The sequence below is a fragment of the Petromyzon marinus genome, chromosome 23 (assembly GCF_048934315.1).
Source record: "Petromyzon marinus isolate PM22_M1 ecotype Great Lakes invasive population chromosome 23, UKy_Petmar_22M1.pri1.0, whole genome shotgun sequence".
Taxonomy (NCBI): Eukaryota; Metazoa; Chordata; class Hyperoartia; order Petromyzontiformes; family Petromyzontidae; genus Petromyzon; species Petromyzon marinus.
Genome location: NC_133689.1, coordinates 4,648,714 through 4,661,839, shown reverse-complemented (window position 1 = coordinate 4,661,839; position 13,126 = coordinate 4,648,714). Strand labels below are relative to the sequence as shown.

Genomic DNA, 13,126 nt, shown 5'->3' with positions numbered 1-13,126 from the left:
TGTGTCTTGCTGTACTTCCAGTAACGGTAAACATTCAACATTCTAAACTGGAGTACACAGGAAAGAATTCTGCCGCGAGTCTTATAACCGCTGCCTTATAGCACGTGTATTCTGTCAGGTACACGAGGCATAAATAGTTACAATTACGAAAATTATAACGTATTTTTTATTTCCCTGCTGTCAGTTAGTCCGGAAAACATTTTGCAAAACACTGTTATAGATAATTGCGAAATATTTATAACTTTGGACAGTGAGATTATTTTCATTTTTTGCCAGGAAATTACCGTACATTTTTTTTCAGAAAAATGTAATGAGGCAATGATATTCTCACAAAACGGGCGATACAATCATCGCAATTCTGGAATGGCACGACAGGGAACCTCCAATTGGCACAGCTGGCCAAGTACGGTGTGAAAGAAGTTCAACATACATACATACAGGGAACGGTTTGCTGAAAGAGGTGACTGAGTGAGCGGTAGTGAGACGGAAAGTTTAACTGAAAGTGATCGAGAGAAGATTTTTTTCGGAGGAGACCAAGGGGAAGGAAAAGAAACGGCGACGCCAGACGACGTTTGATGAGGAACGACGTAACCGACAGACGGAGAGAGCAGTGGAATACAGAGCATCGCAGACGGGAAAAAATTGGCAGTTGCTTTTTTTGCTCCCGATTTCTATTTGCCTCGTTGTTGTACTTTGCTTTTACATCATTGCTTTAGTTACTGTGGTAGCCCAGGTCAGTTAACACTTGCAAATGAAACTCAACCTGGTCTCTCGAGTTCTCACCTGGCTCAGCAAAGCAAACTTCAATACACGGGCCACGCCCCTGTCTTGGGACAGAACCCTAAACGAACGAGCGAATACCGCGCGGCAATTCATTTGCACCGCTACACCGCGGCCGACCCAAGCGGGGAAACGCTGGGTTCGTGGCGGCGAAGCGACGCAGCTGTGCTGCTGGGAGCACGCAGAGTGGGAGCAGGAGGACGTGGAGGAGGAGAAGCAGCAGCAGAGTGGGTGGGAGAGATGCGGCAGTGCTGGCGATTCCGCGCGGAGGGCGTCGTCGGGAACCCGCATTGTACGGAGGAACGTGGGAATTTCAGAAAAGCAAACACGGCCACAGGTCACACGGTTCCCAGCCTTCCCCCGAGGGGTCGATGCTTCTCAGCTGCACGTCCGTGTCACGCGTGTGCATGTGTACGTCCGTCAGATCATACAACACGCATTCGTAAACACAAGTGTGTCTGTAAACAAGTGAGGAGCCAAGTGCAGCAGATAGTGCACTACGCTACGAACCCGGCAAACAGTGTTGGATTCCCGCTCACGACCAAAAACGGTGACAATTATCTGAATTGGTCCTGGGCGTCCCCAAGGTCGACTCAGCCTTAAATGAAATTAAGGCCACTAGAGAGACAAAGGTGGCCGGGCCCAGTGCTAGCCAACCAATCCCTCGTGTGCCGTACCGGCCTTCATAGGTGCTTGCTAACAACACTTGCCCCAACAGTCTCTTATGGCTACACGGGGGTTTCTGTCTTTACAAATACACACACATATATACAATGACACGCACACACACACAAACACACACAAATACACGCACGCAGGAAAAATAAAACCGTTCTTTTTCACAATAAATTAAAACATACGTAGAGGGTTGAGTAACTCCGGGCTTACGGGTCAGGATTCATAAACGAGCCAATAAAAGCAGGTTAAAACTCATTGTGGCCACTGCTACGGAGACAGCACTTTGCCCAAAGACAGCAGCGATCCTGTCTAGCCTTGTAAACTCTCAGAGCAAGTGCTGTGGGGGCTAGCGGCTTATTCAGTTTGGCACCACACAAGAGCGTCTAAAGTGGATCCAACACCATGCAGGCTCAGCCACCTCAGTCACACCCGGCGCTGGTATTGACATTGGGCGGGCGGGCTGGCGTTCCTCTTGCCGTCTGGCTCCATCATTATGGGACGGTCTTCCCATAAACCTCAGGAGCAGCAGATGGTTTCGATACTTTTAAACATTAAATAGTCCACCTCTTCACTCCACACCTCCCCACTCCCCCCGCCCTCCCCACCCACAACGTAGCAACCGGGCTAATCGCACCTCCGTGTAACACGTTTGGCTACGTACGGTTTTGTATAAGAATGCGTTTCTGTTTTAAGGTAGCGATGCAAATATAAAGTTGGCTCACACTTCGGCAGTATATTCAGTGGGCTGCCTCGTCATAGGATTGTGGAATTTGCATCATGGACTCTGGGTTGTAAATGACAGATTATGTATATGCATCTGTGTATGTATGTTGAACTTCTTTCGCACCGTACGTAGCCAACCGTGCTAATCTGTATAGCATTATGGGTCATGTTGTCCTTCCCCCCCCCCCGCACCTCCGGTTAGCACGGTTGGCTACGTTCAGTGCGATTGAATTTCAACATACATGCATCACTCCCCCCCCCCCCCTTCCCTCCACCGCCTGAAGAGGGGAGTTCTCATCGGGGGCCGACTCACCCGCACGACGTAGTGGAACCTGCGGGTGTCCTGGATGGCGCTAGAGAAGTCCAGGCGATTGAACGCCTCCCCCAGCGTGCAGTAGCCGTGGCGCTGCCGGCAAAACACAAAGACAAGGATCCCCCAACCCCACGCGTAGACCAACTCGGCCGTTGTCCCAACAAGCAGGGGTGCAAGGCAATTTAATATATTTCTTTGAAAGCAAAGTATTGAGTGATAACTTTTTACAGTTAAAATAGCATGGGTGCCATATGAAATATTTTTTTATCATCATAAATGGCCTTGCCAAGGGGGTAGGAAAAAATACAAACAGAATCTGAAGCAGAGATTCACTCGCATCATTTGCTTGTTCAACTAAGCCACCACGTGTCCCATCCCCTCAGCTACAGCTCCTCCACACAGCTACACTCAGCCTCCCTGTGTCCCATCCCCTCAGCTACAGCTCCTCCACAGCTACTCAGCCTCCCTGTGTCCCGTCCCCTCAGCTACAGCTCCTCCACAGCTACTCAGCCTCCCTGTGTCCCACCCCCTCATCTACAGCTCCTCCACACAGCTACACTCAGCCTCCCTGTGTCCCATCCCCTCAGCTACAGCTCCTCCACAGCTACACTCAGCCTCCCTGTGTCCCACCCCCTCAGCTACAGCTCCTCCACACAGCTACACTCAGCCTCCCTGTGTCCCATCCCCTCAGCTACAGCTCCTCCACAGCTACTCAGCCTCCCTGTGTCCCGTCCCCTCAGCTACAGCTCCTCCACACAGCTACACTCAGCCTCCCTGTGTCCCACCCCCTCAGCTACAGCTCCCCCACAGAGCAGAGCCAGATTATTTCCTCTTGAATATATGTGGCATCCCCTTTGCCTCAGCTCCCTGGCCCCAACTTCCCTGCCCCCTCATGCCCCCCACTTCGCCTCAGATACCCCCCCCACCCCGACCGGTGGCACTGCCCACGACTGGCGATATACTGGCACGCACGTACGACGACACCAGCATCGCAAATCTCACCTCCTTGGTGCTCCCTTTGTGAACATAAATCCACTTGTCCTTATGGAAGTCTGAAAAACAATTTCAAATCGCCACAATGTGGAATTACGATGCCGCATCACGACCGAGCTAATTGTTTGTTAGCATCGCAGCTGTCGTCACTGCTATCAATGCCGTCTCCGTAATGTAACCAGGAGATCCGCACCTCCAATTAGCACGGCTGGCTACGTACGGTGCGAAAGAGATTCAAAAACATACATACACGCGTTAAAATAACCCACCCAGATGGATGCAACAACACCGCCTCTTCTGCAAGGGTGACGTGGGTTACATCAATAATTATTGTTGAACCGCGATATCACAGATATATGAAAAAAAATTACTTAAACACCAGTAGACCACATTCAACGATAAAGTAATACGGTACAGCGATGCGAATAATGCCGAGTAAAATGGTGCGGGTATCTGTTCACGATGCTGGGTGTGGCACGAGAGAGTAAATCACGTGATGGCGTAAATCGCGTTCAAGTTCCTGCCAATTTTTGATACGGAAAAAAAAAACCGTGTAGAAATCGCCGTTCTCGATGCGATTGCTCATTCAATCACCAAACATTGGCGGAAACGGCCTCTGCACCGGCTCGCGGCTCGCGGCTCGCTCGAGCGTACATTGCGTGCGGACGTTGTTGTTGGCGTTCTCCTTCCGCCGCTTCTTGGCCGCGTTGATGCAGTCGCGACGCTCGTTCTCCTTGTCCACGCCGTCACTCCTTCCCACGAGCCCGGGTTGCGGTGTGCCAGGGTCAAGGTGGAGCGGATGGAGCAGGCGGAGCGGGGGACAAGGAAGGTGAAGAGACATCACGGAAGCGTTGGCTCAATCAGAATAATTTATTTATACTGGAGGAATCCTATGAGCAAAAGAGCTCGTTTTCACAGATGTCTAGTAGGGGCAAGTAAGAATATTACAACAAACAATACAAAAACACGATAGGAATATAAAGTACAAGAAAGATAAACAAATCACCCAAGCACATACAGTGAGGGAAAAAAGTATTTGATCCCCTGCTGATTTTGTATGTTTGCGAACTGACAAAGAAATGATCAGTCTATAATTTTAATGGTAGGTTTATTTCCAGAAAAACGCATGTCAAAAATTGTATAAATTGATTTGCATTTTAATGAGGGAAATAAGTATTTGACCCCTCTGCAAAACATGACATAGTACTTGGTGGCAAAACCCTTGGTGGCAATCACAGAGGTCAGACGTTTCTTGTAGTTGGCCACCAGGTTTGCACACATCTCAGGAGGGATTTTGTCCCACTCCTCTTTGCAGATCTTCTCCAAGTCATTAAGGTTTCGAGGCTGACGTTTGGCAACTCGAACCTTCAGCTCCCTCCACAGATTTTCTATGGGATTAAGGTCTGGAGACTGGCTAGGCCACTCCAGGACCTTAATGTGCTTCTTCTTGAGCCACTCCTTTGTTGCCTTGGCCGTGTGTTTTGGGTCATTGTCATGCTGGAATACCCATCCACGACCCATTTTCAATGCCCTGGCTGAGGGAAGGAGGTTCTCACCCAAGATTTGACGGTACATGGCCCCGTCCATCGTCCGTTTGATGCGGTGAAGTTGTCCTGTCCCCTTAGCAGAAAAACACCCCCAAAGCATAATGTTTCCACCTCCATGTTTGACGGTGGGGATGGTGTTCTTGGGGTCATAGTCAGCATTCCTCCTCCTCCAAACACGTCGAGTTGAGTTGATGCCAAAGAGCTCCATTTTGGTCTAATCTGACCACAACACTTTCACCCAGTTGTCCTCTGAATCATTCAGATGTTCATTGGCAAACTTCAGACGGGAATGTATATGTGCTTTCTTGAGCAGGGGGACCTTACGGGCGCTGCAGGATTTCAATCCTTCACGGCGTAGTGTGTTACCATTTGTTTTCTTGGTGACTATGGTCCCAGCTGCCTTGAGATCATTGACAAGATCCTCCCGTGTACTTCTGGGCTGATTCCTCACCGTTCTCATGATCATTGCAACTCCACGAGGTGAGATCTTGCATGGAGCCCCAGGCCGAGGAAGAGTGACAGTTATTTTGTGTTTCTTCCATTTGTGAATAATCGCACCAACTGTTGTCACCTTTTCACCAAGCCGCTTGGCAATGGTCTTGTAGCCCATTCCAGCCTTGTGTAGGTCTACAATCTTGGCCCTGACATCCTTGGAGAGCTCTTTGGTCTTGGCCATGGTGGAGAGTTTGGAATCTGATTGACTGATTGCTTCTGTGGACAGGTCTTTTATACAGGTAACAAGCTGAGATTAGGAGCACTCCCTTTAAGAGTGTGCTCCTAATCTCAGCTCGTTACCTGTATAAAAGACACCTGGGAGCCAGACATCTTTATGATTGAGAGGGGGTCAAATACTTATTTCCCTCATTAAAATGCAAATCAATTTATAACATTTTTGACATGCGTTTTAATGGATTTTGTTGTTGTTATTCTGTCTCTCACTGTTCAAATAAACCTACGATTAAAATTATAGACTGATCATATCTTTGTCAGTGGGCAAACGTACAAAATCAGCAGGGGATCAAATACTTTTTTCCCTCACTGTACAAATGAAACTAAACAATCTCCATCCTACCAGGCAAAGCCCACTGAGGCATTACTTATTGCTCAAAAGCGTCCTGGCCACAAACGATAGCTCAACAAAGCGGCTCATCATTTGGTCATTTATATCAGCAAAATAATTGAAAGTCGAAACGCATGTTTCTAAATGTGGCTTAATTTGGTCCAAAAATTACCTATCAGTACCACCTAGGGTGGCCTATCCTACAAATAACTTTCTTCAAGCATTCTATCTCCAGATCACAAGTGGGTATGATAGCAAGATCACCGTGGAAGCTTGATGTGGGTGAAAATTTCACTGAAAAGGGTACCGCAGTGTATTTGAAGGAGAATATCGTGCAACAACGCCAAAAATCATATAAGTGATATGAAACATCGACAGGAAATTAAAATAAATAGGAAGAATCCTGGGCAGGTGGCTGACTAATCGTTGAACAGAAAAACCCCCGCGACCGTCAGTTAGTGGTACTTGTTCTGGCAATCAGACACAGCCACGAGGAGCCCCCTACAGAAACCAGGGCACACCTCACGATTAATGCAATTGAAGCGCGTGCGACTAAATGCAATGGTGGTCACGAGCACAGGCACTGCATGTGCGTTGCAGGCTGGAGATTGCTAAATTCTGCTTATATTTACGGCTTGAGAAAAACGTGGTGGCGCAAAAACCCCCCACGTTATTCCAACGTAAAAAAAAAACACCGCCAACACCTCTCCTCCCTCCTCGCCTCATTTTCAATCGAGCAACGCAAGATCATTATTTGAAAAAAATTTAAATAAAACCTTCCCAACTAAAACTCGACATTTGTAAACGTCTGACTTTGAAGGATCAAAGTGGGAAAAAGTTTAAAGCATGGCTGCTGAACAGGTGAAACTATCCGCATGAAAATCTACTTTGACACAGTGCACAAACGCAAAGGTTGGTGAAGGCACACGACGACAGGGTGGTGCGACTGTAATCGTGTCTGGCCACCTTCGTTTCCCTAGCACTAATGTGAATACACCACATCAGGTGCTCATTTAAGTTTGAGTCAAACTCGTGGAAGACCCAGGACCGGTTCAGATAATCACCACTCATCTCAGCCGCCGTAGCCTGGAGTTAAACTTGAGAAGCCAGGTTCGTAACTCAGCGTGCTAGCCACGACGCTCACGCTCAGCCAACTCGCCCAGACAAAAAAAAGACAAAGATCCCCCGTATAGCCTAAACTGACCATTGGGGCAAGTGCTGTTAGCAAGCACCTACGGAGGCCGGAACGGCACACGAGGGGGTGGGCGGCCAACACTACTGCCAACCACCTTTGTCTGCCTAGTGGCGATGTTTACATATCGTATCTGGTACTCAATTAAGGCCGAGTCGACCTAGGGGAAGCCCAGGACTGGTTCAAATAACCATTACTGATGTTGGCCATTAGCGGAAATTGAACTCGAGTAGCTGGATTCGTAGCACAGCGCGCTAACCGATACACTACCGCTCCCCAAACACAAAGATCCCCCATATAGCCTTAACAGACTGCTGGGGCACGTGCTGTTAGCGGACACCTATGAAGGCCGGCACGGCACACGAGGGGGTGGGTGGCCAGCACCATGCTTGGCCGCCTTTGTGTCCCTAGTGGCGATGTTTACACACCACACCAGGTACTTATTTGAGGCCGAATCGACCTATGCAAGGCCCAGGACCAGTTCAGAAAATCGTCACCTGGTGTTGGTCGTGAGCGGGAATCAAACCCACGTCACCAGGTTTGTAGCGAGGCACACTAACCGCTACACTACTGCACCCCACTCGCCTGGACAAATGCACACACGTGAACGCATACTCCGGTACGTACGTGCCACACGCACACAAACTGATGCTATAACTCCCACCTTCCTTATATGACCGCTGACAATGGCCTTCAATCATGCATGAGAAGAAACCGAGCTGGCGCGAGGAGGGCAAGCCGAGAGGGCCTCTCCCAGCGACGAGTGAGGGCAATTTCAATTTGTAAAACAATCCCCCTGTGACACGCGGGACTTCAACACCCCCGATACCGAACACTCGGCACCACCACTTTACGCCCTATTCCCATGGGAATCCGATCAGTTATAATGCTAATTAAAAAGAACGTGCTAACGGCGACTGGGTTATGAAAAGGACGCCTTCTGGAATTTGACCATCGGTTCATACGCAGGTGCTGCTGGCTGCATTTTCACATCGCAGGATCGCGAGAGGTGGTGGCGGATGCTTGCGGAGGCTTTCATCCAGCAGTGGACTGACCATGGATGATGATGATGATGATAATAACAGAAGTGGAACAATGGATTCAAGATCAGAGCGCCGTACTGGCACTGCCAAGACCCTGGGTTCAAATGGGAATTTCAGCCACCCGTGATGAAACTTTGTTTTCAAATGTAGCGAGTTTATGATCCCAATCTGACCACTAATGACTGCATAACAGATTTTTTTTTATTAATTTGAGAAAATACAAAAAAATTACAGTGATGGTTTTTAAAGCAGGTGAGAGATCAATGAGAACTTAAGTTATTTTCCAAGTGAGATGTGGGTACAAACAAGTATAAACATCATCATCGGCCATGACTTATCCACTGCTGGATGAAGGCCTCCCAAGCCATTATCATCATCTTGGAACTGACGTCATTTGAGATTGCTTCCAGAGACTACAGCAGTGAGAGTGTTTGTTTTTCCTGTCGATGTTATCCATACCTCTAAAAATGTAAGTGAGGATTTCATGTTTTTTTACAGTGGACACTTTGTCCAATCCAGGTCTCCTCGATTACAATAAAAACACAGTCAATGGAAAATATCCCTCAAAACACCCATCATCGCCCCGCTAAGTGTAGGGGGCTCTTTCTTATTGATCTTGAAAGGCTTGCTGGGGAGTAGCGTCAGTCCCACTCTGCCAAAGTGGCCGACCGTTCCAAAAACACGGGAACACGTTAAGGATGGAAATGTTCCACAAAAAAAAACTCAACGCATTTGGCACCAAAAGCCCCCTATAAGGAAAATAATTTATAGTGGGTGACGTTTTGGGCAATGGTCCTTATTCAAGGCACACATATATAGGGACCAGAGAGATTGAGTCAATAACAGCTGCCGGTAAAATAACGTGCCGGGCAGTCAAGGAATTTATTTGCAGATAAACCGTCACGTTTAGAATCGGCGTGCATTTAGAGTATTTGGCTGCTATACATTTCCACATGATCGGCCACTTCATTGAGCTATCATTTGTGGCCAGGTAGCTTCTCAAAAAGATGTACAGGCACTCCTTGACATACGCGATAAATGTGTTCCTGGAAAAGCACGCGTATCTCAAAATAGCATTTTGTGAAAAGCAATTTCCCCACAGCTACATCCTCGCCTATATCAATACAATACATGTACACATAATATATATGAAAAAAATGTTGTTTCTAATATACCTCCTATAAAATAAAATGAAATACAGCATTACTTGTAACTACGCCAGAGTTGCGTCGTGGAGTCAAAGGGAAGGGCGCTGGTGTACACGCAGCGAGTATAGCGCACTAGTTATCACATCGCACTGGCTTCTGGGAACGCCACTGGGTGGCGGTGCCAGGCTAGGGTGCCGGTGCCAGGCTAGGGTGCCGGTGCCAGGCTCGGGTGGCATACATCGCGTTGCGGATGACGTTATTCCGAAAGTCGCTTCGCGCATGCCAATAAAAGTTCCAAAGGCAAAGCGTGCCGCGTTATTCCAAAATGGCGTACAACAAAAGCCCGTAAAGCCGAGCATTGCCTGTAAATATAGCTCAGTGGGAGTTACCTGGTGGAAAAAAAATTAAATCGTGTTTATTTATTTTTACGAGAGCAAGAAGATCGTCTCACGCGTGCAAAGAATCCAAGCGGTTGTCTTCGCCGAGATCCGAGATGACAATGCTGCCGATCCCGCCGTTTAGTTGGGGCTCGCTATATCGCTTCCATCCAGCCCGGGTTTTGAACCAGCTGTCACCGGGAGCACGCCAGTCTTGTCCCAGGAACGGCATCTCCTTGACACCACCTGTAGCAAAGAAATAAAAACACCACGCAGCTGTGTTTGGCCAATACTAAACACAAACACGGGCGTCTGTGGCACAATGGGGCATGAGCACGCATGAGAACACTAAATAACTTAACGTGTTCGACAATAACATTGCCCCAAAAAAAAGGAAAATACATATAATAAATAAAATGTAGAATAGGCGACGTTTCGGGCAATGGCCCCTTTTCATGGCATTTATTTGAAAATTGTAAAACGAATCCAAAGATGTCTATAATGCACGTGTCGTATGCACGTACGCGCCTTTGTTTGCGTATTCATATTTGTCCATTATACAGTCCATGTATGTTGATTATTGTATGTACGTACAGACGTGTTTGTATGCTTTACATGTGCGCATCTGTCATTAAGAGTTCAGTGTTTATTTGAGTATGTGGAGAGCGGTGGCGCAGTGGTTAGCAGCCTGCACTGTGAACCCGGTGACCCCAGCCACATCCCCGTTCACGGCCAAACACCAGTCACGAATATCTGAACCGGTCCTGGGCCTCCCCTAGATCGACCCAGCCTCAAAAGGAGAAGCTGGTGTGTAAACGTCACCACTGGGGAGACAAAGGCGGCAGGGTGTAGAACTGGCCACCCACCCCCTCGTTCTTAATAGGCGCTCGCTATCAGCACTTGCACCCAACGATTTGTGTAAGGCTACATGGTGGTGGGGGGAATCTTCGCCTTTGTTTTGTGTGTGTACAGCACGAGACTGTACACATCCTTTGTCAAACGAATGACATCTTTGATAACTGTAGCGCTTACGTGCGCGTGCCGTTTTTTGTAAAAACAAAAAAATACTCACGCCACCCCCCCCCGCGGCACACCACGTCCAGTATACAACTTGGCGTGTGCTACGAGTCTCGTGCCTAACAATAATAATAAAAAAATCAGCAATAAACGAAGCCTTGTGGATACGTGTACAGCAGTGTAGTGTGTGTGCACGTGTGCGCGTTTATGCATAGCCCTCAACCCATACGGGTTTACTCCGTAGTATTATTATTGTTGTTGTACAGGGAAATTGAGTCCATGACGGCGTACAGCTTGTTGCAATACGGGCACACACACACACGTAAAAAAATTATGTTTTTGTCTATTTGTTTGTGTTTCTCCCTTGCGATGGGACTTTGTAGGATGAACGTTTTCGATGCATGAAGGGGCACGGGGTGGCCAACAAGGTCTGAATTGGTGTTTATGTAACACTCGACTGTAGACTGAACATAACTGCAAATGGCATTGATCGCACAACAGCCACCAGCTTACAATTCACGTACAGTACAGTAAACACATCTAAAAAAAACACTCAATAACGCCTTAATCGGAAATATATATATAATAGGAGACGTTTCGGGTAAATGGCCCTTCTTCATGGCACACGGATTATTCAGGAATAAATACATCCTGCGTATGTACTACGGTACAGTATATTAATAATGTGTGTATGTGAGTTCGAAGCGTTGCCGACATAAGTGACGCTAATCGCGAAAACACAGTCACTCACCTCTCGGTATACAGCGGAAGGTGAAACTGCAAGTAATATATTCACCAAAGCTGCAATCGAACCAGCGTGGTGAAGTATGGTCAAGCAACCCCACACCACCAGCACCACCACCAATGACGACGATGATGACACAGCCAAATGGGGTAGGAGGCCTTCATCCAGCAGTGGATTACTTGCAACAAAGGGCTGCCACGAAATACGACGCCGATTACGGCTGTGAATTCACATGAACTATTATTATTATCACGAGGAAGCACACGGAACAACACCGAGACGATCGGCAAGAGGCGCGCAGCAGCAGCAGCAGCAGTGGCAGCTGCTGCTGCTGTGTTGCCGGAAGCTGCAGCACAATAACACGCAGTCGTGACGCGCCCCCTCCACCCTACCCCCCCCCCCTTTATATAGCACAGCCCCACCCCCCTCACCAGCCCCACCCCCTCACCAGCCCCACCCCCCTCACCAGCCCCCACCCCCTCACCAGCCCCACCCCCTCACCAGCCCCCACCCCCTCACCAGCCCCACCCCCTCACCAGCCCCACCCCCCTCACCAGCCCCACCCCCTCACCAGCCCCACCCCCCTCACCAGCCCCACCCCCTCACCAGCCCCACCCCCCTCACCAGCCCCACCCCCCTCACCAGCCCCACCCCCCTCACGAGCCCCCCCTTACGAGCCCCCCCCTTCATAAGCCCCCCGCCCCTCACAAACCCCCACTTCACGAGCCGCCCCCCCTCACGAGCCCCTTCCCTCACGAGGCCCCACCCCTCACGAGCCCCCCCCTCACAAGGCCCCCCCCTCACAAGGCCCCCCCCCTTACGAGCCCCCCCTCACGAGCCCCCCCCTCACAAGGCCCCCCCCTCACAAGGCCCCCCTCACAAGGCCCCCCCTCACAAGGCCCCCCCCTCATGAGGCCCCACCCCTCACGAGGCCCCCCCCCTCACGCGGGGCCCAGGCAGTTGCGTCTCGCGCGCTGATTGGCCCGCAGGCTGCGCGTGTCGGAAACGCGACTTCCGATTTGTATCACAATTTTAAATTATTTACTTAGTTCGTGTTTTAATGTTTCTCTCTGTGTTGGTGTATTTGTGCGTGGTTTTTTTTGTGTTTGCGTGCTCGACTCAGCTTCGAATGAGTACCACGGTGCGGTGTGTAAACATCGCCACTGAGGGAGACAAAGGCGGCCGGGAGTGCTTTTGCTGGCCACCCCACCGAGCTTCGTGTGCCGTGCCGGCCTTCATAGGTGCTGCTCGCTAACAGCACTTGCCCAAACAGTCTGTTAAGGCTATATGGGGGGGGGGGATCTTTAGCTTTGTGCGCAGTAGAGTTGATTTGATTTGCGGGTGAATGGTACCGGTGGTGTCAAGATCGACCTCCGTGGAGGAGGCTCGTGAAGGACGCTGCTGCTGCTGCTACTGGGCAACTTGGAGGCAGTCGCCCTCCAGCAACAGCGGAGGGCGCAGGAGCGACGCTCACAACAACGAGCGAAGCACCGGGCGGATACAAAATAAA

At 49.4% G+C, this 13,126-nt stretch overlaps 1 protein-coding gene across 2 annotated transcripts in view; it reads right to left on the bottom strand.

Annotated features, from left to right (window-relative positions):
- Window positions 1–11,996, bottom strand: part of LOC116945205 (F-box only protein 32-like) — a 30,788-nt gene extending 18,792 nt beyond the window's left edge. For both annotated transcript variants that reach the window (XM_032959485.2, XM_032959486.2), the window contains exons 1-5: window positions 11,623–11,996; window positions 9,929–10,100; window positions 4,142–4,239; window positions 3,497–3,546; window positions 2,495–2,587 (exon numbers count right to left, since the gene is read on the bottom strand). In XM_032959485.2, coding sequence (XP_032815376.1) covers window positions 2,495–2,587; window positions 3,497–3,546; window positions 4,142–4,239; window positions 9,929–10,086 — 399 coding nt within the window. In that variant the 5' untranslated portion in view covers window positions 10,087–10,100; window positions 11,623–11,996. The remainder of the gene's footprint in view (window positions 1–2,494; window positions 2,588–3,496; window positions 3,547–4,141; window positions 4,240–9,928; window positions 10,101–11,622) is intronic.
- Between the last annotated feature and the right edge of the window lie 1,130 nt (window positions 11,997–13,126).